This window comes from Pseudorca crassidens, chromosome 16 (genome assembly GCF_039906515.1).
Source record: "Pseudorca crassidens isolate mPseCra1 chromosome 16, mPseCra1.hap1, whole genome shotgun sequence".
NCBI lineage: Eukaryota > Metazoa > Chordata > Mammalia > Artiodactyla > Delphinidae > Pseudorca > Pseudorca crassidens.
Window position 1 is genome coordinate 9,597,077 of NC_090311.1, and position 24,631 is coordinate 9,621,707.

Sequence of the window (24,631 nt, forward strand, 5' to 3'; positions counted from 1 at the left end):
TAAGGAGCAGCCATGGAAAGGAAATAAAGAGCTTGGAAGCAAAAACAAAGGCAGAAAAAAGCACATTTAGTGTAAGAGGCAGATTCCGTTTAATTTACTTACAACAGAGAACATACAGACATCACGTCTTCAACCATCCTAAGACAAGAAGACAAAGAAAAAGAGAGACAGACAGAAGGAACTGACAAAAAAGGTAAATCTGCAGACAACTGGTTATTAATGGGTTAGAGGCTCCAACAGCCCTCCGCTGCTCTGCTTGGAAGTGTGGGCCACATCCCCGCTTTCTGGAGAGGGGCTGTCAGAGAACGCCTTCCTCTCTTGGTTCCAGTTATCCCATAAAATGTTGGTGGCTCAAAGAGCTTTGTCACCCCAGTGTAGGATTCCAAGCCATCTGCCCTAGAGGTAAGACTCGGAGATGGGTTAGCTTCCCCAACCTCGGTTAGCTATCTCTGATGACAGAACAGAAGAGAACCAAGCTACCTGCGGGGAAGGAGGAGGTAGTGGCTACAAACTGGCTCTCATCCCCCAAATGAGATATTAGCTTTGAGATTTGGGCCTTTCAGATTTCTCCGGTTTGCGGTTTAAAATAAAGCTTCCAACAAAGATGCTATGGAATCTTCAAGGAGGGCCTGGTTTGGCCGCCGACCTAAGAAAAGTCCCATTTTTGGCCAGGACTGTTTCCTCTATCCAACACCGGACAGAGGTAAGGCGATCCAAGGCCAAAGCCTGCTTAGAGACCTTCTTCTCAGGAAGCCTTGGGTTCTTCTCAAATGTTAAATGCTTGGGGGAGCCCAGAACGAGAGGTAAACAGGTCACCATCTATCTCCATTTGTGCCAGGCAGACTCGGAGGGGCCAGCAGCTATGGTCTGTGCTGCTGAGTTGCCGCCAGCAGCCCGGTCTCCTTGGCCTTGTTAAATTATTGACGCTACTACATGAGTGCAGAAAAGCTCCAAGCACCAAACCACCTACACTTGGACCAAAGTCCTGAGGATGGACCGGTAGCCATCCGAGTTGGAGCTGGGTCTTGGGATGAATTCCAGAGGCACGGACACGTAGTGTTATGCTCAGTCTACTTGGCCAGTGTTTGGATAGCAGACCTGATTATTAATGGCCTCCTGGGGACCGTGGGGACTGCTTCTCCCTTTCAGGTTGCATTGACCTGTTCTGGACCTACAGGGCCTGTGGACGCTCGTCTATGAAGATGACTACACAGGGCTGAAGACAAACGGGCATGCTTCTTACACGTTAGCTGGGGTACAGGAAGGGGCCCAGACCGGACCTCTCCCTCTCTCAAGGGCTTCCCAAGCCTACTGTGTTTGCCTCCTGGGCTAATGTCTCCTTAATGGGCACAAACAAACACTACAAATTTTAATAATATAAGGGCAGATCTCTTAGTTTTGAGGCCACTCCAAAAAGCAATTCATGTGTTAAACAGAAAATGCCAAGTCACCAACAGGGAGGCTGACCAGACCTCCACTGGGCTGCTCCCTTTCCATGGCTCCCACACTCTCCTGAAGTTGAAAGTCAGGTCTTCAGCTGCAAGTAAAGCTTTAGACCACCGACTAACTGAGGCAAAAGATCAATGGCTCTAGACCCAACGGGATACGTGGATGGGAAAAGCCAGCACCGTGGGCGCAGAGAGGAATGAAAACAGGTATCCTGCCGCAAACATGGTGGCACTGCAGCCAATGGGGGACGGGTCATCCAGGCACGTGAGCGACAATCACAGCCAATGCTCAGCCCCGACTCCGATCTTACCACCTGCACCCCTGAACTTACGTCTTGAGGGGCGTCTTCTTCTTCTTGGCGGGCTTGTTCAGCCCATCCCCGTCCACTCCATTGGCTTCGACGGTACTGGCTGGGATCTCAAAGGAGGCTGGGGATTTAGAAGGTGAGCTGGGGGTCTTAGAGCATGTCTTAAAGGGCTCAGTGGACTCGTCACAGGCGTCCGGGTCAAAGCTGTATGACTGTTGGGGCAGTTTGGGAGACTCCTGCATTTTTGAGGTGGAAGAAAAAGGGTTAAAATTGGGGTCATCCCACTTGTCAATATCAAAGGTGTAGGTACCTTTAGCGATAGGGATGTCATTGGGTTCAGCAGGGGATCTGGTAGGCGAGGCAGGAGTGTTGTCGAGTTTTTCGGGTGTTTTTTTCATCTTTGGCCTCCTTAGGGGCATTTTGGCAACCGGCTTTTTGCCTATCTTTTTGGTGGGAGGGGGGTTTTCCTGCTGGGTGTCCCAACTACCCTTGTCCTCAGAATAGTCAAACTCCAGCCTCACTGAGAGGCCTTTGGCTGGGGAGTCCTCTTGCCCCCCAGTATCCAATGGGGACACCTCCACCACCTCTGGGGCCGTGGCAGGAGACAATGCTTTCCTTCCAGCGAGGGGTGAGTTCTGCACTCTGCCACCGCCAGAAGCTGGGGGGATGGCCCCTTCTGCACCCTCGGAGTCCAGAGGGCAGGCAGCCTTGGGCACAGCAGCAGGTTCTACGGGTGCCTCCTCCGATAAGGCTGGTCCAGAACCTTCCGTCTTGGCCGATTCCGTTTTCGTCTCGGCGATTCGATTCTCCTCGCTGGGGTCGGGACTCTCTTCGGCTGGCTCTTGCTGTGTCTCTTTCACTGGGGGGGTTTCAGGGGGTTTCTTAGTGGTCTGTTTCTTTTTTAAGGAAGGTGGCCTCGGTTTCTTAGTTCGCTTAAGGGTACTGGAAGCACTGCTCGAACCCGTGCTATGTGCATCCGGGGCCGGGGCCGCAGCCTCGGGGTTGCCTGAGCAAGAAGCACCATCAAAGTCACCGGCTTGCAGGCTGAGCGAGCGGGATAACGTCGACTTAGAGATGGGGACAGAGTCCGTGGACTTCCTCCGCGAGCTCACCTTGCAATCCTGATTCTTAGAGTCTGAGGAGCGAGGCTCCAAGGTCTGAAAATTATCCACCAGCTCGATGTTGTCAAAGTCCAAGTTGTAAGTCCCGCTGCTGGCTATCGGCTTGTCTTCATCGAAGACGGAGGAGAAGGACTGTGTCGGAGGACGGAAAGGACTTCCTTCCACCGAGCTGCTGTGGGGGCCATCGGGGACACAGACCGGCTCAGAGCCACATCCTGAGGAAACGGAGACAAAGCCGTCACTGAAGGACACAGGACACTTCGGACACTCTCTCATCCCATGCCAGACTACAACCCTCTAATACCAGAGCCCCAGGTCAGCCCACCCATCACTGGACAGGCATGCTGCTTGGGTACAAATCCTGCTCTCACCCATTGGCTCCAGGGTCTGGACAAGCTGACCCTCAGCTCTCTCATCTGTAAAGTGGAAGCAATAAGGGCTGTTTAAGGAATAGCTCAAATCCTTGTCATTCAAAATACGTTTACCAAGTGCCTGATCAAACAAAGCACCTGTTCTGGGCGTTGGGTATTCAACAATGAACGAAATCTTTGCCCTTCTGGAAGTTACATTCTTTAGGGAGAAGACAGTCAAGGAACAATAAACAAGTAAAACGTATGGACTGTTGGACAGTGACGAGTGCTATGGAGAAAAAGGAAGCCAGGGGAGGGGTGTTGCAATTTTAAAATAAGGCAGCTGGGCAAAGCCCTCCAAGGAGGAAACACTGAAGCCAAGATCAGAAACGAGGTAAAGGCGTGAACCAGGGAGATACCTGCGGGGGGAAGCATCCTAGGCAAAGGGAACAGCAAGTGCAAAGGCCCTGGGGTAGGCGCACACCTGGTGTGTTGCAGAAATATCAGAGGCCAGTGTGGCTGAAGTAAAGGAGAGGGGCAGGAAAGGAAGACAGAGAAAGAATGCAAGTAAAGCATAGTGAGCCTTTGGGAAATACTAGTTGCTATCATCATCCAGCCTGCTCTTGACTCGTCAGAGCCTTTATCTGGAGGCCCAGGGCAACTGCAGCAGGACTGAGCTCACCCCGTCTGCCACCTGTCCCGACTCCAGGGATCCCCGTGATCTCTCCCTCCAACCCTGCCTGCCATGCTCCTCTTCTTGGCCTTCCCTCTCATCCGCCTTCCCTCTCATCCATCCTCTCTCCTTTTTTCTAGAGCTTCTTCCCCGTTTCTCCTCCTCCCTCAGCCACTACCAGCCAAGGAGGCTGATCCTTATTTTAAAACATGCTGCGGGCGCTCCAGATGCTGGCCGAGACATTCCATCATCTCATGACCCCACTGCTCTGCTGGGATGCGGCCAGCCTGGCCTCGGCTACCCTGGGCTCTGCCTGCACCCGGCAGCACCTTGCATGCACTTCTGGCTTCACAGCTGTCCTGGGCAGTCAAGATGCCAGAAAACGATTGGCCAGAAAACTGAAAACGTGTCCCTAGACAAAGGGGAGAAAATGTTGCGAAGTGGCCTGCAGAAGAAGGAATTCAAGAGCTGGCACAGGGACTTCCCCGGCGGTCCAGTGGGTAAGACTCCGGGCTTCCACCGTAGGGGGCGCAGTTTCGATCCCTGGTCGGGGAACTAAAATCCCGCATGCTGTGTGCAGCGGCCAAAAAAAGAAAAAAAAAAAAAAAAAAAGAGCTGGCACGTATATGACTTGGGACGGCATTCCACTACAGGAGTTATATCCTGCAGTACCCACCCCACCCCTTGCCGTGGGTTGCCAGATAAAATATAGGATGTTCAGTTAAATTTGCATTTAGAATAAAAGAATACATTTTTTAGTGTAAATATGTCCCAGTCACTCACTGTGTATCTGCGATTCTAATTTAATTGGACGCTCTGTATTTTTGTTTGCTAAATCTGGCAGCCCTAATCCCTCATTCCAACAAACCAACAAGGTTTGAGAAATGCTCACTCACCCCCAAACTGGCTTCCTACTGTAGATTTTTCTCAGAGCGGTTCATGCTCACGGCAGCACACCCCGAGGTGGTGAGCACTTAGCAGAGAACCGCAGGAGATGAAGACAACACGAGGAAACTGCCGGCCTCCTGAGTTCAGGAACTGGTCTCATTTATCTTCGTTTTCCCTGGGCCTGCCACACTTTCTCTTGCCAGCTCAATAAATGCCTCTGGCATTGAGATCACTTCCTGGAAGCAGGTCTATTCGCCAGCCATGGTTTCAAACCTTCCCTTCTCTTCTGCATCCAAAGCCACCCCAAGCCCTACTTGGAGCAGATGTCCTAGAAGATGGGAGCACTTGCTTGAAGGCTCTCAACGCTTTTTGCCAAAAGATTCCTCCGTGTCTCGAAAACACTCCTGCTTCATTCTCATCTCAAAAGATGTCCCCTCCCTTCTTCTTTCTACAACCGTCTCCCTCCCTATTTCCTCCAGAGACTGGCACCCTCCGGCACCCCATCCTCGCATCAGCAGTTGCCTCCCCTTCCTGCCCTGGACACACAGTACAGAGGGCACCGAAGGACCAGGGGACTCAGAGGACCAGGTGTTTCAAGTGGGCCTTGCAGGAGAGAGAAAGGGCCTCAGCCCAGCCCATCATTTCCAGAGCAAGGCCCACAACTGCTGACCTGCGTTCTCTCAGGCTGCTACGCATACCCCAGCAGCCTGAAGAAGGAAGCCTTTCGAGGCCCTTCAGATGTCAGGAGTTCTCCCCAGACCGTGCAACAGTCAGCAGATATGCAGCTCAACCATCTGCTAACTGTTTTCCCCAGAAGAAAAGCTCTCTGACGGCTTAATGTGGCTTTCCTCTTTAGAACTGACACACCCTAATTAAATCATCATGGACCAGGAAATCGAGTCTCGACACAGGGCTTCTTAGCCTCGGCACTGTGGCCATCTCAGGATGGTCAGTACTTTGTCGCAGCGGGCCCAGCCTGTTCATTGCAGGATGTCTAGCAGAATCCTTGGCTTCTGCCCACTAGATGCCATTAGCATCCCCCCACCCCAAGCTGTGACAACAAAAATGTGTCTAGAAATTACCAAGTGTTCCCTGGGGGGCGCAATAACCCCTGGCTGAGAACCACTGTTTTATTGTCTGTTGACCGGAGCAGGGCTGGGAGGGCCCTTCGATGCTCTTCAGAGAAAACTTTAGACCAGAGAAATGGGTCACTGCCACGTGCAGGCCTTGATTTTCCAAAGCAAGTGTGGTCCAACTGGATTCCCGGTCCCCCCACTGGATTGCTAAATGTCCATACATCGTATCTGCATGAAGACAATTTACTCATTCATTCCTGTATGTCAAACAATCTGGCTGCCTCCTGTACGTCAACCACTGTGGGGCATGCTGTGGACACAGAGGTAAGGAAGGATCCATCCACGTGCTCACGTCGTCTGCCTGCTGCATCCCAACAGCGCAGACCTGGGCAACGCTTGCCCTGGAGACCAACGCCTCGTCCTGGCTCCAGGTTCTGGCTCAGTCTGAGGACAAAATCAGCATCTTTGGTTCATGACACCCAAAGGATTACTAGGTGGTGCCCGACATATCAGTCAGCTCAGGCCACCAGAACAAAGTCCACAGACCAAAGGGCTTAAACAACACAGCTCTGGAGGCTGGAAGTCCGAGGTCAAGGGGTCCACAGGTTTGGTTTCTCCTTGACTTGCTGACGGCCATCTTCTCCCTGTGTCCTCACATGGCCTTTGCTCTGTGTGAGCTCATCCCTAACGTCCCCTCCTCTTCTTACAGGGACGCCAGCCCTAATAGATTAGCGCCTTACGACCTCATTTAACCTTCGTCACCTCCTTAAAGGTCCTATCTTCAAATACAGTCACTTTGGGGGGTCAGGGCTTCAACATATGAACTTGAGGGCACACAGTGCAGTCCCTAACTGTGCTAGGCAATACAATCCCCGAGCTAAGGAAAAAAGAAATGTGTTTGGAAACAAGAGGGGATTCCAAGGAAAGGGAGAAAGCCAACAAGGGGCAACCGATGTCACCCAACTCTCACACTACTGTCTTCAAAGGCCACATCCTTTAGCCTTGCTGACTGCTTCTAACTGGAGCACGTACTGCCAGCTGTGTTGTGCTGCTCCCTCCGCCTCCCCCCACCCCACCCCCAGCCAGCTCACCCTGGGCAGGAACCCACGGGCCCAGAGGCCTAAAGGTGCCAACACAAGGCACCCCTGCACTCAGACGCTTAGCCTCACCCAGTGTATCAAGCGTAAATGGTCTTGTACACGGGGAGCCTAGCTCTACATCCTTCCAAGTATGTGAATAATAATCGATTGCAATCAATAATGTTTATTCTGGAAAAGGCCTCCGTTTTTGTTTTTTTCTTTTTTTTGCAGTACGCGGGCCTCTCACTGTTGTGGCCTCTCCCGTTGCGGAGCACAGGCTCTGGAAGCGCAGGCTCAGCGGCCATGACTCACGGGCCCAGCCGCTCCGCGGCATGTGGGATCTTCCCGGACTGGGGCACGAACCCGTGTCCCCTACATTGGCAGGCGGATTCCCAACCACTGCGCCACCAGGGAAGCCCAAGGCCTCCGTTTTAAGTAGGCTAATGAGAGATAAATAGAGCCTGACTCAGTCCTCATGCAGCATTTTGCCTGAGACGCTCACTGAAAGCCCTGACTTGTGGCTCCTCCCTGGCGAAGCAGCTCAGCTCGGCTGGGATCAGGGCCGGAACGCCCATTTTCACAGGTGCCACAGGTGGCTCCCAGAGCAGGCAAGTCGGGCCCGGGCTAGCTCATGTCACCTGCTTCCTATCAGGACACAGTCTAGTTCTTCACATCTCCGGGGGCAATGTTTTCACATGTGGCCACAGATACGGCTTGGAGGATCAGCCTGGATGGCTTGGACTGATCTTTGAGGTGAGTTCTGATTGCTTACGGGGACTCAGCGGTGTGGGACGTCAGGGCAGGTGGAAGTGAGAGGCAGATGCGGTCCCTGTGTGTCCACTCTCTGATGTGGTCACTAAACCCAGAACGGACCAGCAAGAGAGGCAGGCAGCCCATGCAAAACCGGCTTCTCTCCCAGACCCGGGAGGCTTCCGGACTCTCACGCAGACCCTGCTGGGTCCCGAGGACCTCCACACCTGGCAGGTCTGTGCCCGCTGCTTCCTGGACACCTGCCCTGCTCTCCCACGTCTATGCTCTCCAACCTGCCTTCAGCTCCCAAAGGCTGAGGAGCAGCCCTGCTCGAGGCTCTGTGGGTCACGACAGCTATCGACCGGGGTGACTGTTTGCAGATGGAGAAATTCTCTGTGAAAACAGGTTGGATCCACCTGAGCTGACGTTGAGTGCAGTCAAGATCCTCCAGCGAGGTCATTAAGGGCAGACAATGTGAGTCCAGAGGCCCAGGGCCCTGCCAGGTTCCTGGTGTGCCCCCCAAGGTGCCCAGGGCCACCCCTGGCAGGTTATTCAACTCCTCTGAGCCTCAACCATACATCAAGCATTCTTGTGAGGATGAAACAGGAGGAGGACGTAAGCACCTAGTCCCGGGTACACCAGTGCCAGGAAACAGCAGCCGTGGGCCCCAACTCTTACACACGCCACCGTGACCCCACTCCCTGTGCCCCTGCCCCAGGACGGGAAGGGCCCTCGCCTGGCCGAGCTCTCAGATGCCTCGCCTGATACCAGGAGGCTTCCTGTCTCTCTGCGGCGGGCACCCTGCACTTCAACCTCAGAGGAGATGAAAGCAAGTGACAATATGTATGGAGACTGAGTCCTGAGACGTGAAAACAGAAGCCCCTGGGTGCAGTAAGCTCCCTTCTGGGTCAATCTGCAGACAGCAGTCCACACACGGCCACGTGGAGCACAACTGGAGCCTCAACGAGGCCACCCTCCCCGCGGAGCAATGAGGAAAGGTCGAGGTCAAGCGGGGCACGGGTGGCTCCGGTCACCTCCAAGGCCCCCACACCGGCCTTCCCTGTGCTGGGCATCCTCCCAGCGACAATGAGCAAACAGCGCTTCCCCCACGGGGAACCGCGTCTCCAGAGGGAGGGCAACTGTAGGATGGAAACCCGCCCCTGGTCTCATAGACGGGCTTTCCTCACTGACCATCTACTTGCCACCCACCTGGCAACCGCATGGCCTACCCTCTGCCTCGGATGTACCGGCTCATCTCGCCTGCACAGAGAGCAACTTGATTTCCAAATGGGAGGGAGTCGAGAAGCGGGGATTCTGATCCCACAGCCCCTCACTTGTTTTGAGACCAAGGTCAAGGTCCAGAAGCCCCACATCTCACTGGCAAGCAGGTGATGAGATGCCCAGTACCGGGATGCTGTGAGCACTGGGGCTCCTCCCCTTGCCTGAGATGGGATGAAACTTGCTAAGAACCTGGCACAGGACTGGCACATGGCAGACACTAAATGGAGCTATTATTTAATTATGTCCTTCAGTGGTCAGTTTTGAGTTCTAATAATGCAGCCACTGTAGAGCAGCCACGCGTCCTGATCACAGAACCATGAAAAGTCGGAGTGGGAAGGATCTCAGAGGACTCACGGGTCACCTGCTTCATTTTACAGATAAGAAAACGGCTCAGAAAGTGATTCAGTTATATATATATTTTTTTCTTCTTCTTTTTCAGATTCTTTTCCATTATAGGTTATTGCAAGACACTGAAAATAGTTCCCTGTGCTCTACAGTAGGTCCCTGTTTAACTATTTTGCACTCAGTAGAGTATTTATGCTAATCCCAAACTCCTAATTTACCTCCCACTCCCCCGCTATCCCCCTCTGGTAACTGTAGGTTTGTTTCTTATGTCTGTGGGTCTATTTCTGTTTTGTAAATAAGTTCATTTGTATCATTTTTTTGGGATTCCACATATAAGTGATATTATATGATGTTTGTCTTTCTCTGTCTGGCTTACGTCACTTAATATGATGGTCTCTGGGTGCGTCCATGTTGCTGCAAATGGCATTATTTCGTTCTTTTTTAATGGCTGGGTGGTATTCCACTGTGTATATATATGCACTGCATCTTCTCTGTCCATTCATCTGTCGATGGACATTTGGTTTGCTTCCATGTCTTGGCTATTGTAAATAGTGCTGCTATGAACAATGGGGTGCACGTAACTTTTCAAATTAATTTCCTCCCGTTTCTTTTCAATTAAAGAGGTTAATTTCACTTTTATTTTTTAGTTAATCTGTCTATAACGTAGCAACCTAAGGTAAAATCTTGTCCTCGCTGAAAATAAGATTTAATGACTAATCCACATAGGCAGTTACATGTTTTTGTATCATGAGCTAAACCATCAGTTTTAACCAACTACGCAAGAATTATAAAGCCATTGAAATAAAAGCCATAAAGGCTTGAGTGACCATCCCTAGTCAGACTATGTTAATCAATGGTAAATGCTAAGAGCCTCTGGAATGTATATTTACCTAATAACTAGTAAAATCATGCAATCATTAAAAAAATCTTAGGTCAGTTATTAAAAAAAAAAGAAAAAAAAAAGAAAAAAAACTGGGCTCAGATAAGCCACACCCTGGCACAGCCCAGACGAGCGGCAGACACATGGTGGCCAGCCACATCTCACCCATTATCCTGTCCCGTGCAGCACAATCATGCTGGCAGCACCCAAGGTAAGGTGACAGATTATTTTGTAAAATTAAGTTTCCAGGAGGAAACATCATGTCTTTATTCACAGCCAAAGGTCTCGTCTATTATTTCCTGTGGTTCTTTTGGCAGCTTTAGCAACATCGCAGGCACTCTGCAGAGGCAAACACCAGACGGTAGATTTTCCTCTCTTGCCCTCTCTCTCCCTCGGTTCCCAGAAGGAAGCTTTCTTCTCCTCTAGCCACCTCCACAAGCAAGCACAGTGCCCCTTTAATCTGTACCGTCCCACGCTGTCCACAGAAGGGACCAGCAGACTTTTCTAATGAGTGCGACAAATCAGCTGGATCTTTGTACAGCCCAAGACGGGGGGGCTTTAGGCAGACACAATCCCGACCGTAAGCGTCCTTATTGTGTAATCCGCATACATGTAGCCTCGCTGTAGTTCTCCAAGGAGGAGAAGCATGAAGTCAGACTCCAGCCAGGGTAATCAAAAGTTCCATGGGGCTGTGACTCATGGCAATTCACGGCTCCAACCCCTTCCACTGGGGGTTCTCTCTTAATCCTCCATAGTGTTCATTCTTTCAAAAACTACCATCCGAGCAAGAGGTGAGTGTTGTGCATGCGTGTGGGTGCGTGTTTAAGAATGGAGATTGTTCTTTGCTTTGTTGAAAGAGAAGTCAGGAAGAAGGAACAAAGACAGGCTGAAGAAAAGAACAGAGGTGGCAAACCAACCCCAGAAGCGCTATGTGACTGGAAATCCCACAGGACGCACACGTGCCCACAGCAATGACCGTCCTCTGGACGCTGCATGGCGCTTGGGGGTGGACCACGCACTGTCCTCGGCCTTCATTCTTCTTCTGACATCTTTCCTAAGGTATCCCACACATGTATAGGCATGAACTTATTATACCCATAAGAAAGGATAATTTATTCTTAAGTGCACATTTGACCTAAGGATTAAAATGTGTTTGTCATTCAGCCACTTTCCATTAAAACCTTGGGGCGAATTTTTTACAATATTATAAGAAATGGAATTTTTACGTTCTTTATTATATGAAAGAAAGAAAGCTGGGGTGCAAACGACTCCCTGAGAAATGTAAGCAGCCCTTCCTGCTTCTTCCCCACCTTAAAATCAAATAAATTCCAATAATTACCCTCTCAGAGCTCAGTGCCTAAACGAACTTTGCAGCATCAGGTACTACTAACTGATAAGCTGTCAAAAGGGGAGAATATGAAAACTGCATTTATCAGACACCAGCAAAGGTATCTCTCCTCTTCCCCCAGCACCATGGAGCACATTTGCTTAGGAACAAAGCTCCAGGAGTATCTGCCCTAAAACTATGGCCAGCTTGAAGCCAGAGCAGCTAGAAAGAATCCCATCCATTTCTTTCTAAAACCAACATTAAGGTCAAAATCGTTTTTTATTTTGCAGTTCACCTGGCTCCTGGCCAGGGCGAGAGTACAAATGGAGGCCGGGCCCCTGGCCTGTTCCTTCTCTCCTCACCAGGGGCAGCCTCGAGCACAGGTGTGTGGACAACCTACCTGTAAGTCACAGCCCCATACTTGGTATCTCCTTGGCTGAAGGGTGCAAACGTGGGCACAGTCAGCCTTGGGAAGACAGGCCAGGAGATGGGGATGGGGTGGGCCCAGGAAGTGGCTGCCCCCAGGTGTCCAGAACACGGACCAGGAGGAGTTTGCCTCTGCAGACTTATCTCGCTGCGAGGGCTGTGGCCCCAGGAAGGCCAGAATGGGGCCCTCTGAAGTTCAGGGTCCAGCTGAGGCTGTCCGGCTCTGAAGACGGTACTACCTGGCCCCCTGATTGGCCTGTACGGCCATTTCTGAGACCACCTGACCCCCTGACCAGCTTGTGAGGCCATTCCTAGCAATCCCCATCTCCTTCCAGGCCTCATGTTAAACTTTAATGCTTGAGGTAGTCCCACCCCTGCTGGTGTAACTGAAGGCAGCACACAGAGGACTCCAGCCAGCTGGGCAGGCTGGGGGCTGGGACAGGAGGTCTGTCCTAGCCTTCCCCATCCTCCCAATCGCAGCAGTCACCACATCTGAAAGGTACATAAAGGTCTTTGTTCTAAGTCACACTAGGGGGTGTGGGAAAGTGATAAGAAATCTGGATAATTTGAAGTTAATGAGGAATAAAGGAGTCATCCCTGCACAGACTCAGTCATCCATCATTTTCTCTTCTCGCCCATTTACTAATTATCATCCCCAAGCCCACAGGGGCAACGTTTTTAATAAAAATGCAGGTTCACATGGGCGATCCAGAACCAGTACTCTTATGGGAGCCAGGGGCCAAATGTCAGAATCTAAGATTGCACCAGAGAATTCCATGACCTGCACAAACCCAGCTCTGGACGTCAGCTGAAAGGCACCCAGAGTTAAATGCATGGTCTCCCCAGAGGCCCCCCCTAAACTTCTGCAAAGCAGACACAAAATAGCCCACTGTATCTCCGCACCCTTAGTTTACACCACATCAAACCAAGCCCGGAGCTGAGAGGTCCCAGAGGCTGGTGACAATCTAAGGAGCTCCAGCCCCCCGGGGTGTGTGCCCTCCTCCAGCCAGGTCCCCTGAGGAGCCGCTGTTGAGTCTTCCCGGGGCTCAGCCGCAGGGCTGTCCCCAGGCCTCCCCCAGGGGCGCCTGATCCTTGGTTACCTGGTTCTTCTGGGGGAGGCGGAGCGCTGACCTCGGGTTCTGGAACGACTTCAGAGGGTGGCGGAGGTGGGGCCGGTGGAGCTTTGACGGGGGTCGTTGACTCCGGGGTCTCAAATGCTTCTTCAGAGTCAGAACTCCTGATGGAGAGAGAGGGGGTGGAGAGCAGGTTAGACAGTGGCCGGGGCTGCGTTGGCTCCGAGGGGCCAGTGCTGGGGGGCCGTGCACGGCCTAATGACCCCTCCCAGGACCGGTGCAACCAGTCTCTCTGCCCAATTAAACGGTCCGAGGCCAGCCGTGAGCAAAGTCACTTCTCAGCGTGATTCCCAGGAGTGAAACTCGTTATCACCAGCTTTGCGCCCAAACGATGGAGTCTTTGAACTCAGCTCTACACGAAATACGTATTTCTGGCCTTAGTGGCAAATACAAACAGTGGAATCTTTTGATCAACGTTGGCTCGCGTTATTTTGGCAACAATTCAGGCAAAATGATATGGAAGCATTCCCAGGGACACTCTGTGATTCCAACACACCCATAGGACCTTCACTCCACAAGACAAAATCTCGTTAGGTCTCTCTCCCCCTCACCCCATCATTCTCTCCCACTGCCTTTCTTTCGTAGCACAAAACCTGTTATTACAGATTTAGTCACTTTCTAATCATGTTAATGATCTTTCCCTTCTACTGAGCTGAAAGGCCAAGAGGACAGCCTGTTTTGTTTTGTTTTGTGTTTTTTTTTTGTTTATCACTGCATCCCCAGCCTAAACATCCGGTAAGTGAATACATGAATGAATGAGAGCTGGCAGGTCAGGTGGAGGACGTGTCAGACTAAAACACAAAGCACGGCCCCCCTGCTGATCCCAAGAGTGTGAAAATGGCCCTCGCTGGTCTGCAGCAAAGTCTCCTCTCAAGGAAGATTCTCAGCCAGAGAGATGAACCGAAACTCCACCCAGAGGACGCCCCCCACCCAGGAACAAGGGGATGCCACTCACCGAACTAAAGCCTTATCCTGGACTCGAGAAAATCCAGAGCAGACAGTCCTCCTCCATCACCCTGCTTCCACTGAGGACTCAATTTCAAGCCAGAAAGGATGAGGCACCCCCAAATCACTGAGCCAGGCATGTGTCCTCAGGCTGGAGGGCAGCTCCTTACATGCTCAGGATGCACAGGGGTCCATGGTCCCAGCCCCACCACACTCTGAGGATGCCGGCGTGCAAGAAGCAGCAGCATCACGTGGGCTAATTTCCGCCTCGGGACACTTTAAATAGATCAAGATGCCACTCACTTACTTGCAACAAGGAAGGTAATTATCAAGAGGGTGGATACTTAGGATGGCTGCTGGCACGAGCGACCCAGCCGGCGATTTGGCAGAAGATGTATAATCAGAGGGTGACGCATCAGGTGTGTATGGAACGTGAAACGCTCACAGCGCAGAGCACCAAGATATCAAAGGACCAGTGTCCTCTGCAGAAGTCAGCATCTTCTAAAGACCATCTGCCAGCCGGCGGAGAACACCACGACAAACCAATCCCTCCACAGTCAGGCAGGACAGGAAAAAAGGGCCATTTGGTGAGTTCTCCTTCAGGAAATCTACATCGATGTTTTTACAACTTGTTTGTCAGAGACTCACTTTGTCAGAGCCAAAGATTCCCCCACCCCCATCCTTTCAAGGACCCTGGCTCCTCCAACCTGCCACACAGCCCTCCAGGGACAAAGAGACGAACAGAAACATCAGAGCTGCTTTTGATGGGATCCAATGAGCCGAAGCCTGCATACTATTAAATTTCATTAGTAAAGACTGAATTCATGCAAACACGACAGAGGCCATGCTGACTTTTACAAACACACGTCAATATTAACAGACTTAGCTTTTGTCTAGGGGGGAAATTGAAGATCCACGCCTGGACAACAACAGATATAGGTGCCTGACGTTTTGCAGAATCTGTTTACCGGTATGAAAAACACAAGGAAGTTATGCAACCGAGCATCAAAGAGAAAGAGGAGCTTGGATCTGCGTGGTGGGCCCCGGGTGTCGCCCTGGCCCCCAGCTTCACACACGTCAGGGGCAATGCTGAAGAGATACACGGAGACAACTTGCCTCTTTCCTGAGTTTCCTTGAAGGACCTGCAGACTGGAGTCCCCACTGCCGGTCACCGTTGTCCACATCCACCGGGCCCATTCCACCGGGGGCCATGTCCACCAGGAGGCAAAAGCCATCTCCGATGAAGAACAGCTTCTGTCAATTCCCACCCCTAATTCCTTTGCTGGTATCTCTGGGATCTGAATCTCTTTAAGATGTCACGAAAAGGTTAGCTGCACCGCCAGCCACAAATGTTGTGAGAGCTTCCCCAGCCTCCAGCAGAGATACTGAGGGAGAGACTCTGTGCTCTTCCCATGGCTTCTGCATCCCCGGGCCCTGGTGATGTGTGGCTTTAGAGCACAAAGGGCCCCTGATCTTTCCCAAGAGCACAAGCAAGCGACAGGGAGGGCCGGACGCTTGTGGATTCAAGCTGCTGAATTCCAATGAGGTCTCCCCTGCTTGCAGCTGCCCAGCTGGCACACCTGCTTGGAAAGGACCACCGTTCCCCACGGCCCCGTGCAGGACGCAGTGCGTGAGAAGGGCAAGGGTACACCAAGCCCCTGTGTGGTTCCTTGCCTTGTTTACCGTGAACTTTTCTGCATCAAAGCATCAGAGGCTACCACGGACCCCTAGAATGCCATTCACTTCCAGCACTTCCTGCATTGTTTTCATATTTTCACTCCCTCTCCCAGGAGCGGAGAGCAAGCTAATTAGAGGAGGCGGATAGCAGCTTTTTAAGTTAGCCCTTTTCTCCCTATTCAGTTTCTCAGGGGCCTCAAAAACATTCCCAAGAGCAGGGATTTCTGCAGTCCCCCCACAGAGCCTGCACATAAAAATAAAGCAGCATTTCAGAGTCCCAATGCATAAAAGCAGTTCCCATCGGCTGCTTGATTATTTTTTCCTACCAAAAGAACCTAAAGCACAGGAAATTATTCTGCAAAGGCTCCACACTTTTAAAATGAAAAAGTAACTGATTTAATTTGCCAAGAAGCTGTATTAGAAAGAGAAATGTGCCATTACAGTCTGCCAAAACGACTCTAAATTGTAGGGAAATATATTCAGCAGGATATGCATATCTAGGTTCTCCATATAAGGAAATATGTAAATACATGCAAATACGATAAGGTATATGCACTTCCACAGTGTAAAGACATACCTCTTAATGGCCAGGCATGAACTATAACGACTTTAATTCCTAGCATGAAGAGCGTTCTAATAACTATCATATGCTGAACTCTTTGTTATGTGTCAGGCACTGGACTAGGCCATCTGTACATTTCTCTATAATCTGCAAAAACATCCTGCTGCTGGAGAGCAGGCCCATTTTACAGAAGACACAACTATGGTTTAGAGGGGCAAATTACTTCGCTGAGGCCATCCAGTTAGTAAGCCAGGGAAAGCAGGGCTCATATCTAGAACTGTCTGCCTCTAAGATCTGTGCTGTCTTACTACATCAGTGGCTTCCAAACCTTTTCAGCAACAGAACTATTTTTCCAAATGAATCTTCCATGAAATTCCTACGCATAGAGACAAGTAGTATTTCACTTATTTTGTAAGCTCAAGGTATAATATATTCTAACTATAAAGTCTGTTACTGAGAACAATTAAGCTATTTTGATGAACTTGAAAATCTGACACTGAGGGTCGGGGATGCCAACTGCAGCCTTAGATCTGTTGATTCCTCTCCTGGCTGCACATTATTAAGAAGAGTCCCAGGGACTTCCCTGGAGGGCCCGTGGTTAGGACTCCGTGCTTCCACTGCAGGGGGCCCGGGTGCGAGCCCTGGCCGGGGAACTAGGATCCTGCGAAAGCTGCACAGTGCAGCCAGAAAAAAAAAGAAAAGAAAAGTCCCGATACTTGCCGATGAGTTAACCACAAACAACACCTGTTTTCAACAGCTTGTCCTGTGACCATGGAACATTCTTTAATAAGGCAGACAAGACAGGAGAGCTACCTAACCGGGCAAAACCAAATTAATCTATCAGCACAGGACCATATGCTGGTGGCATCCAACTCCACACAGTGCGTGTGTACAGAGAAAGGAAGATGGAAACGTGTAACCAGGTGCGGACACGCTGTGCTGGCTGCTGAGACCTGAGGTCTACCAAGCTCCCCAGCGCGCTGGTAAAGTTTCTAAATATCTTTTCAAACACTTTTCTCAGATTTTGGAGAATCTCTATAGAGTGCTGAAGCCCACAGAGCACAGCTTGGAAACTTCTCCTCTGCACAACAACGAATACGGTCTCTCTATAGACGGCACATTGTGTCAAAACAGTATTTTATGGCAGCTGTCCCCAAAGCAAGACAGCCGGCAGAATGTAGAACCCCGAGCCCTATTCACCTATGTTTTTGATTTGGTTTAAATATGTTTGTGTTTTACTTCTATAAACGACAACAAAGTAGTATAAGATCACTCACATAATATAATAATAATATAACATAGTATAATATAATTAACATATTATAATATATACACATACATACATATATATATACAAATACACGTGAATGTGTATCTATAAATAAAACGTCAGAACCTTTTAATAGAGAAGAACTATAAACGCAGTTTTCCAGCACATCATTAAACGGTTACACTTTGCTTAAGTTTTACTAGAGCTAATTCAAGGGCTTGGGAGAATACATTTTAGAGACCACAGAATCTTCCAACTTTGAAGCTGGTAGAAAACTTAGAGACTCCTTCCTGCTCCAACACTCTTATCACGTCTTTTTAAACAGGTGAGGAAACTGAGCCCTGGAGAGCTAAAGTGATTCCCAAGGCCACCAGCCCATTCGTGGCAGCCGTTCTATAGAACTGGGCTTGCCTGCAGGAAACACTGACTCCAGATAACAGCTTTCTTTTCTAAATATAATGTCCCTCCCATCCTGGAAATCTAAAGTTACCTATACTTACAGGTTACCTGATTATCAAGACACACTGTGTGATTAAGCGTTGCTAAAGTGAACGGAATGTTTCCACGTGCGTATCAATTTCCAGATCAATTCCTCAGAATTGCAGTGTACAGTTCCCACTGTGAAAGTGATTCGGGGGACATAGGTTCTTGTCACCACCCACCAAGAGTGAAAGGACACAGTGCAGGCACTTGAGAGGTGGGGGGCTTCCCAGGACACGAGCCCCAGCCTCTGAGCTCCTCGTGGAGGGACCACCTGAGCGAGAAGTGAGCCCCTTCTCCTCCTACCCACCCCCTCCTTGAAGACAAACCAAGGGAAAGGCAGAGCACTGGCCCAAAGCCCCGACTCAGGGAGGACGGCTCGAGTCCTCCAGGTCAGAAGACCACCGTCCCCCCCGAAGACAGAGGGAGACCTTCCGGGAACGAACCTGAGCTCTCGAGAGATCAGACATCTCGTTCATCTCTGCAGCTCACGTAAGAGTCTGATGGATTTGTGAGTGAGCAGATATCTTTGAAACTGATGGGCACTCAATTCTACTCATCAGAACATTCTGCTGTGAGAGCCGTGTCAAGAAAAGCTGTCTCTGCCCCAAACACACACACACATGCTTCCCTCCTACCTAAAACAACTTGGCCGGACTGGTCATTTTTTCGGGCCGACTGAAAAGGGTCTTTCACTTTAATTTGCCCATCCCGGACACAGAAAAGGGATTTGCTCAGCAACCGCTCCTCAGTATATAGGTAAAGGGAGAACGTGATTTCAACACAACCAAAGGCTGGCTGGGATGCTTCTTGGACTGTCAGGTGACTGAGGGGCCCACGGTCAGGTGCTGTCTCTCATGAACGCAGAGCCAGCTCTGGCAAGCCAGGCAGCTAGGATTTTCAGCCTGACACTCTAGGGAAAATCAACATAGATGCTAACACACGTATCCCAAGATTCTTGGCACCTAGCGTCTGTCGGGCTATAAGCCAGGTCCATTTTCAGATTCAAGTAGCTTTCACTTGGTGGCTACGTTGAGACGTCAGCAGGGTTCAAAAGACACTGGCCGTCAACTCACTGGCCACCTCTGGGTTAGGCTGCTGCCCCAGCAAGAGAAATGCAATCACAAAGGGAAAGGCTATACAAACACAGAGGAGTCCCGCAGACCTGGTGATGGCCAGTTGTAAATTGACTATAGTTGCAAGAAACAGGAACCGACTCAATAACTAAAAAATGGAATTTATACAGAAACGCTATAGTGGCTGAGGAGTCAGATTTGAAGAGATAGGGAGGAGAGTCCAATTGGTCCACCTTGGATCGCATGCCCATCATTTAGCTAGAAGAGGGTAGGGAACCCTGATAAATAAGCAACCCATCCAGACCCAATGGAATGGGGGAGACAGAATGTCCCCCAAAGAAATCAGAAGTTGGAATGGATGGTATTCAGTCCATCAGCTCTCACGACACTATAACTACGTCACTCACTGTAACTGTGTGACCTTAGGCAAGTCACTCGACCTCCCAGGCCCTTGGATTGTTTGTCCAGTAAGTGGGGAAATAACTGGAAGGATAATACTTCCTCCATATTATTACGGCTCCAAGTCTGCTCTTGGCTTCTAAGCATTAGAAATTTGGGGGAATGTGATTTGCTAGCAAGTTAAGTCTTCTATTTTACTTGGTCTTGCCTACGGAGCTGGGCATGAAAGAGAATCTGGAGGCCACACACAGAACGGGATGGCTGTCCTGCCAGGTGGTCCGTGGACACAAGTGCATCCATGAGAATGTGGACACTCTCAGAGTCACACTGAGCTGGCCCTCATCCTTCCCTCAAGGTGCACACAACCCCCGTCTGCCAGGGACAGGGGTGAGGGCTCAGTGTGGCACTACACACGCGTGTGTACGCGTGTGCCCGATGAACCCCCCCCCGCCACACACACACACACACACACACACACACAGAGTTAGCTCTGAAATTGACTTAACTGCAATGACACCAGAAACTTCACAAAAGAGAAGTGACTCTACTGGCTGCGGGCCTCATTGCAGGCAGTGAAGAATCAACGCTGAATGGGCTCCGGACTCGTGATTCCACAGATTTGTAACCGCATCGTGTTATGCCTTCCTGGAGAAAGGCCAGACTGAATCAAGTCTCAGGAGAAATAAAGAGAGAAGGGACCCAGATGGCCCTTTTATGTCCTGACCTTCACGCTGATACTCCTGAAATCTCATCTTTGTAGCCTAACGGCTTGCTTGAGTAACTTACATTGGAATCTTTCAACTCAGATTCTTAAAAATCTAACTGGATATTTATGGATGCTAGCAAAAAAAAGATAGGCAGATAAATAGCACCTATAAAGCCTAAGTGGTAAAAGAGACAGAAAAACAAAAGGAGAGGATGCAAAAACTCAAACAGAGCAGTAATGTTTGGCCACAACCACCGGGGCTTTTTCTAGCACCTGGCAAGTAACAAACCCTCCCTCAGAACCGCATACTGTTAATGAGGGTGAGTGGGTTTGCAAGTACAGTCAGGAGAGTTCCAAGCTAAGTGGTAAGTAGAAAAACAGCAAATCAGGGACTTCCCTGGTGGTGCGGTGGCTAAGAATCCGCCTGCCAGTGTAGGGGACACGGGTTTGAGCCCTGGTCCAGGAAGATACCACATGCCACGGAGCAACTAAGCCCGTGCGCCACAACTACTGAGCCTACGCTCTAGAGCCCACGAGCCGCAACTGCTGAGCCCACGTGCCACAACTACTGAAGCCCGTGTGCCTGGAGCCCGTGCTCCGCAACAAGAGAAGCCACCGCAATGGAAAGTCCGCGTGCCGCAACAAAGAGTAGCCCCCGCTCGCCGCAACTAGAGAAAGCCCGCGCGTAGCAATGAAGACCCAACGCAGCCAAAAATAAATAAATAAAATAAATAAATTTATAAAAATACCTGAGCAAATTAAGGAATATAGTATGAGCTTATTTGGGGTACAATAATTATATACAAACGTAAACAGATACACATGAACACACGTATGTTTACATACACATATATACCTATGTAGAGACGGTCCAGAACACAAGGAATTGAACACAGCTGGGACCTGATTAGCTGCACGTCCAGAGTGACACAATATAAGAGAAGGCGCCGACAAGGAGTTTGGAGAAAGCAGAGTGGCAGCTAGAATGCAGCCAATCCCCTCTGCACAGTTCAGGGCAGACACGCGCACGTGGGCCAGCCCCCTCCAGGCTCTACCCGCAGGGGTGCAGCGGGGCCACCCTCCAGGTGCTGTCACAGCCTGCCAGAAGCATCCATCCTGCATCCAGGGCTCACCTTCCGCACTCAGCGAGCATTCTTCTGATTTCAAGGTGGTTTTCCAGGCAGGCACCTGGGTACCAGGATGGGGGTGCCCCAAGCAGGGGCCAACGTTTTACAATTAGTACCTCAGAGCTTCCTCATCCAGCCTCTCCCGTGATCCTCACAACAAGGGAGGCACGTGGATTTCACTCCATGACAATTCCAGCAGGACCTGTCAGGTGCTGGGCACCTGGGCAGCTGAGTCAGACAGATCGGCTCCCCATCTCGAGAAGCTTGCGTCCTCCTGGGTGCCCAGGAGGAGAATCTATAGCCAAGTGGCTCAGCGACTTGCCGAGGGCTCAGAGCCAATACCAGAGCACGTGTCTTCCGTCTCTTGTCCTAACCCAAGTACCGTCCTCCATGTCCTAGAGGCTCCTGGACGTTGACAGGCTAGACTCCTCATCTGCAGATCAGTCTCTGGTACATTTGGGTGCTGTCAGTTTCCCAGAGCATCCTCACTTCCAAGGCAACAGATCAAATGGAGTTTCTGCATCTGGGTCCACGACTGCCCGATGGGGGGTATCCAGCCAGGCCAGCCTGGGTCTCCTGCCCTACTCACTCCCTCTCCCCTTCCTTATGGCCACACCTTAACCCCCTCCCCCTCATTCAACCAGTGTATGTCTAGGCACCCTGGCCCTGGCATCCTGACTACAGTGGCTTGAGGTTCTTAGAACCTACAGGGAGTGATGAGGGGAGGTCATGGGCCACCCAGACCTCTGGGGTCAAGAAAGTGGCCTCTGTTGGGGGTCAGGTCAGCCCCTGAAGTCTGTTGCCCTCATCAATCACATCCTGGGCAAAGGGTAATATCATCACAGAGTCAAGGGAGACTGAAGTGCTGACATCCTAGGACAGACTCTTTCAGGAGGCCACAGGATTTCTGCTTAGCAGAGAGCAGGGGCGGCTCTGGCCTTAGATTCCTGGTTCCCAAGTTCTTTAGATCCAAAGTGTCCTCACCTGAGTGTCTGTCTCTCTCTGTGTGTCTATCTCTCTGTGTCTCCATTTCTATTTGCCTCCCTCCCCTCCTGTGCGTGCGTGCGTGTGCGCACGTGTATGTGTGTCCCCTCCCTTGCCTAGCTCCCCCGCCATGCCATCCCCCTCTCTAGTCAAAACAAGAAAAGGAGCAGTGGAGGCTGCCCTGCTAATTTGATTCCTGCACTTTCCATCAATAATTTAAAGCTCATGCATTTTGACTTTATAAAATTCTTCATTTATACTCTTACCTTTAAAGTGGTCCTTTAAGGCTTTGCAAATTATTGTTAATAATGGCCACTGGAGAAAGGACTTGAGGGCTCTTACTGCATCAGGCATTAACATCCCTATACTCACCCCTTGTAATGTTTCACTCAGTATAAATACATTACTGAGTCACACTGAGAAGTCCTTGTCCTTAACAAACACATATACACCTTCCATGTAGATTTCAACCAGCGTGTTAAAACCTGAGCATCCCAGAAAGCACGGCGAGTTCCTTGTGAGACCCAAGCAGCTGGGATTATTAACGGAGCAGGGACCTACAGATTCTTGTTTGTAGAAAAAGGTTTTTGTCTCCTTGGCCTTCCCTGGGTTCCAAAGAGCAGACTCAAGCAGTTACTAATTAGGAAGTGAGGGAATGCAGAAACAAAGGAAAAGCAGTAAAGAAACAATAGTTCAGTGATAAAACAGAGTCCTAGTTCCTCCTGAAGGTATCAATATATACAGAACAAGTGGACACATGTTTTGCAGGAACCAAGACCCTCCGGGGTGGAGGATGGTGACTACACGCTGACCACAAGTACGCAGACCCCAGACTGGTTGGAACCAGAAGGTTGATGATTGAGATTCCCTAAACGTCATCCTGTCACCTCACCACCAACCAATCAAAAGAAAGTTATCCACCCTGCAGCCCTCACCCCAAATGTTGCCTTTAAAAATCCTTCCCAGACTTCCCTGGTGGCGCAGTGGTTAAGAATCTGCCTGCCAATGCAGGGGACACGGGTTTGATCCCTGGTCCGGGAAGATCCCACACGCCGCGGAGTAACTAAGCCCGTGCTCCACAACTACTGAGCCTGCACTCTAGAGCCCGTGAGCCACAACTACTGAGCCCGTGTGCCACAACTACTGAGCCCGTGTGCCACAACTACTGAGCCTGAGCTCTAGAGCCTGCGAACCACAACTACTGAGCCTGCGTGCCACAACTACTGAAGCCCGCACACCTAGGGCCAGTGCTCCGCAACAAGAGAAGCCACCGCATGAGAAGCCCGTGCACCGAAACGAAGAGTAGCTCCCACTCGCCACAACTAGAGAAAGCCCGTGTGCAGCAATGAAGACCCAACGCAGCCAAAAATAAAAAAATTTAAAAAAAAGAAAAAGTACCTTCTTTTAAAAAAAAGAAAAAAAATCCTTCCCTGCAAACCTTTGAGGAGTTCAGGTCTTTTGAGCATGAGTTGACCATTCTCCTTGTCTGTCGCGCTGCAAATATATGCTGTACTTTCTTTTACCGCAATCCAGTGTCAGTAGATTGGCTTTGCTGCAAAGCAGGAGAGCGGACCCAAGTTCAGTTCAGAAACAACACCCTCCTGGGGAAGAGAACAGTGACCTTCAGCGACGCATCTGGAGACCCTGATGCTTTGACAACTGAGAACATGCTTCCAGAGTGGGTTTAGATTTTGCTATATTTCACTTATCTGAACCAATACGTCCCACAGCCTCTCTCTGCTAATCAGAAAGATGAATTCTCCGGAAAACCTCTTTCCCAGCTCTGCTAAGTGAATGACAACCTGCGGTCCACTGTGGGTCTCAATGAGCCTCCATCGCGATGCTGCACACAGAAACAAGATGTACAAACCTGAACTCGGGATGGGTGGCCAGAATACTTTTGTAAAAAAAAAGTCTGACATTTAGAAAGTTTGAAAAGCTCATTTTCTACCACTGTCTGCAAACAGCGCTTCTGTATAATAAAGAAGGAGGAAGATGCCAATCTTTTGTCCCTTTCTTTCCCATCTCTTTACATGATAAAAAGGAAAAGAACAGCTTGTAAACAGGAGGCCAGTTGCAGAGAATAAGTATTGTTCAACGCCTTGAAAACATGCTTTTCCCTGAAGGCACTGCCTGCCTCAGTGTGTTATCATGCCCTCTCTCATACAAGATGCAGCGACATCAACCCAGTCTTTGACCTACTCATTAAAAATTCTGAACTGATAAAATCTAAGTGAAAGCACTTTCTCTGTGTATAAGATAGGAATTTATGATTCTGATCATTTTGTAGATGAACAGAGCACAACATTCACCAAATATA

At 50.2% G+C, this 24,631-nt stretch overlaps 1 protein-coding gene across 18 annotated transcripts in view; it reads right to left on the minus strand.

Moving 5' to 3' along the window:
• TACC2 (transforming acidic coiled-coil containing protein 2) overlaps positions 1-24,631 on the minus strand; it is a 205,304-nt gene that overhangs the window by 35,848 nt on the left and 144,825 nt on the right. For 9 of the 18 annotated variants that reach the window (XM_067709176.1, XM_067709180.1, XM_067709175.1 and 6 more), the window contains 3 exons: positions 13,053-13,189; positions 1,781-3,092; positions 103-138 (listed from right to left, as the gene is read on the minus strand). In XM_067709176.1, the coding sequence (XP_067565277.1) occupies positions 103-138; positions 1,781-3,092; positions 13,053-13,189 (1,485 nt within the window). Of the gene's footprint in view, positions 1-102; positions 139-1,780; positions 3,093-13,052; positions 13,190-24,631 lie in introns of those variants that run through there. The other 9 variants (XM_067709184.1, XM_067709183.1, XM_067709179.1 and 6 more) reach the window with 3 other exon arrangements.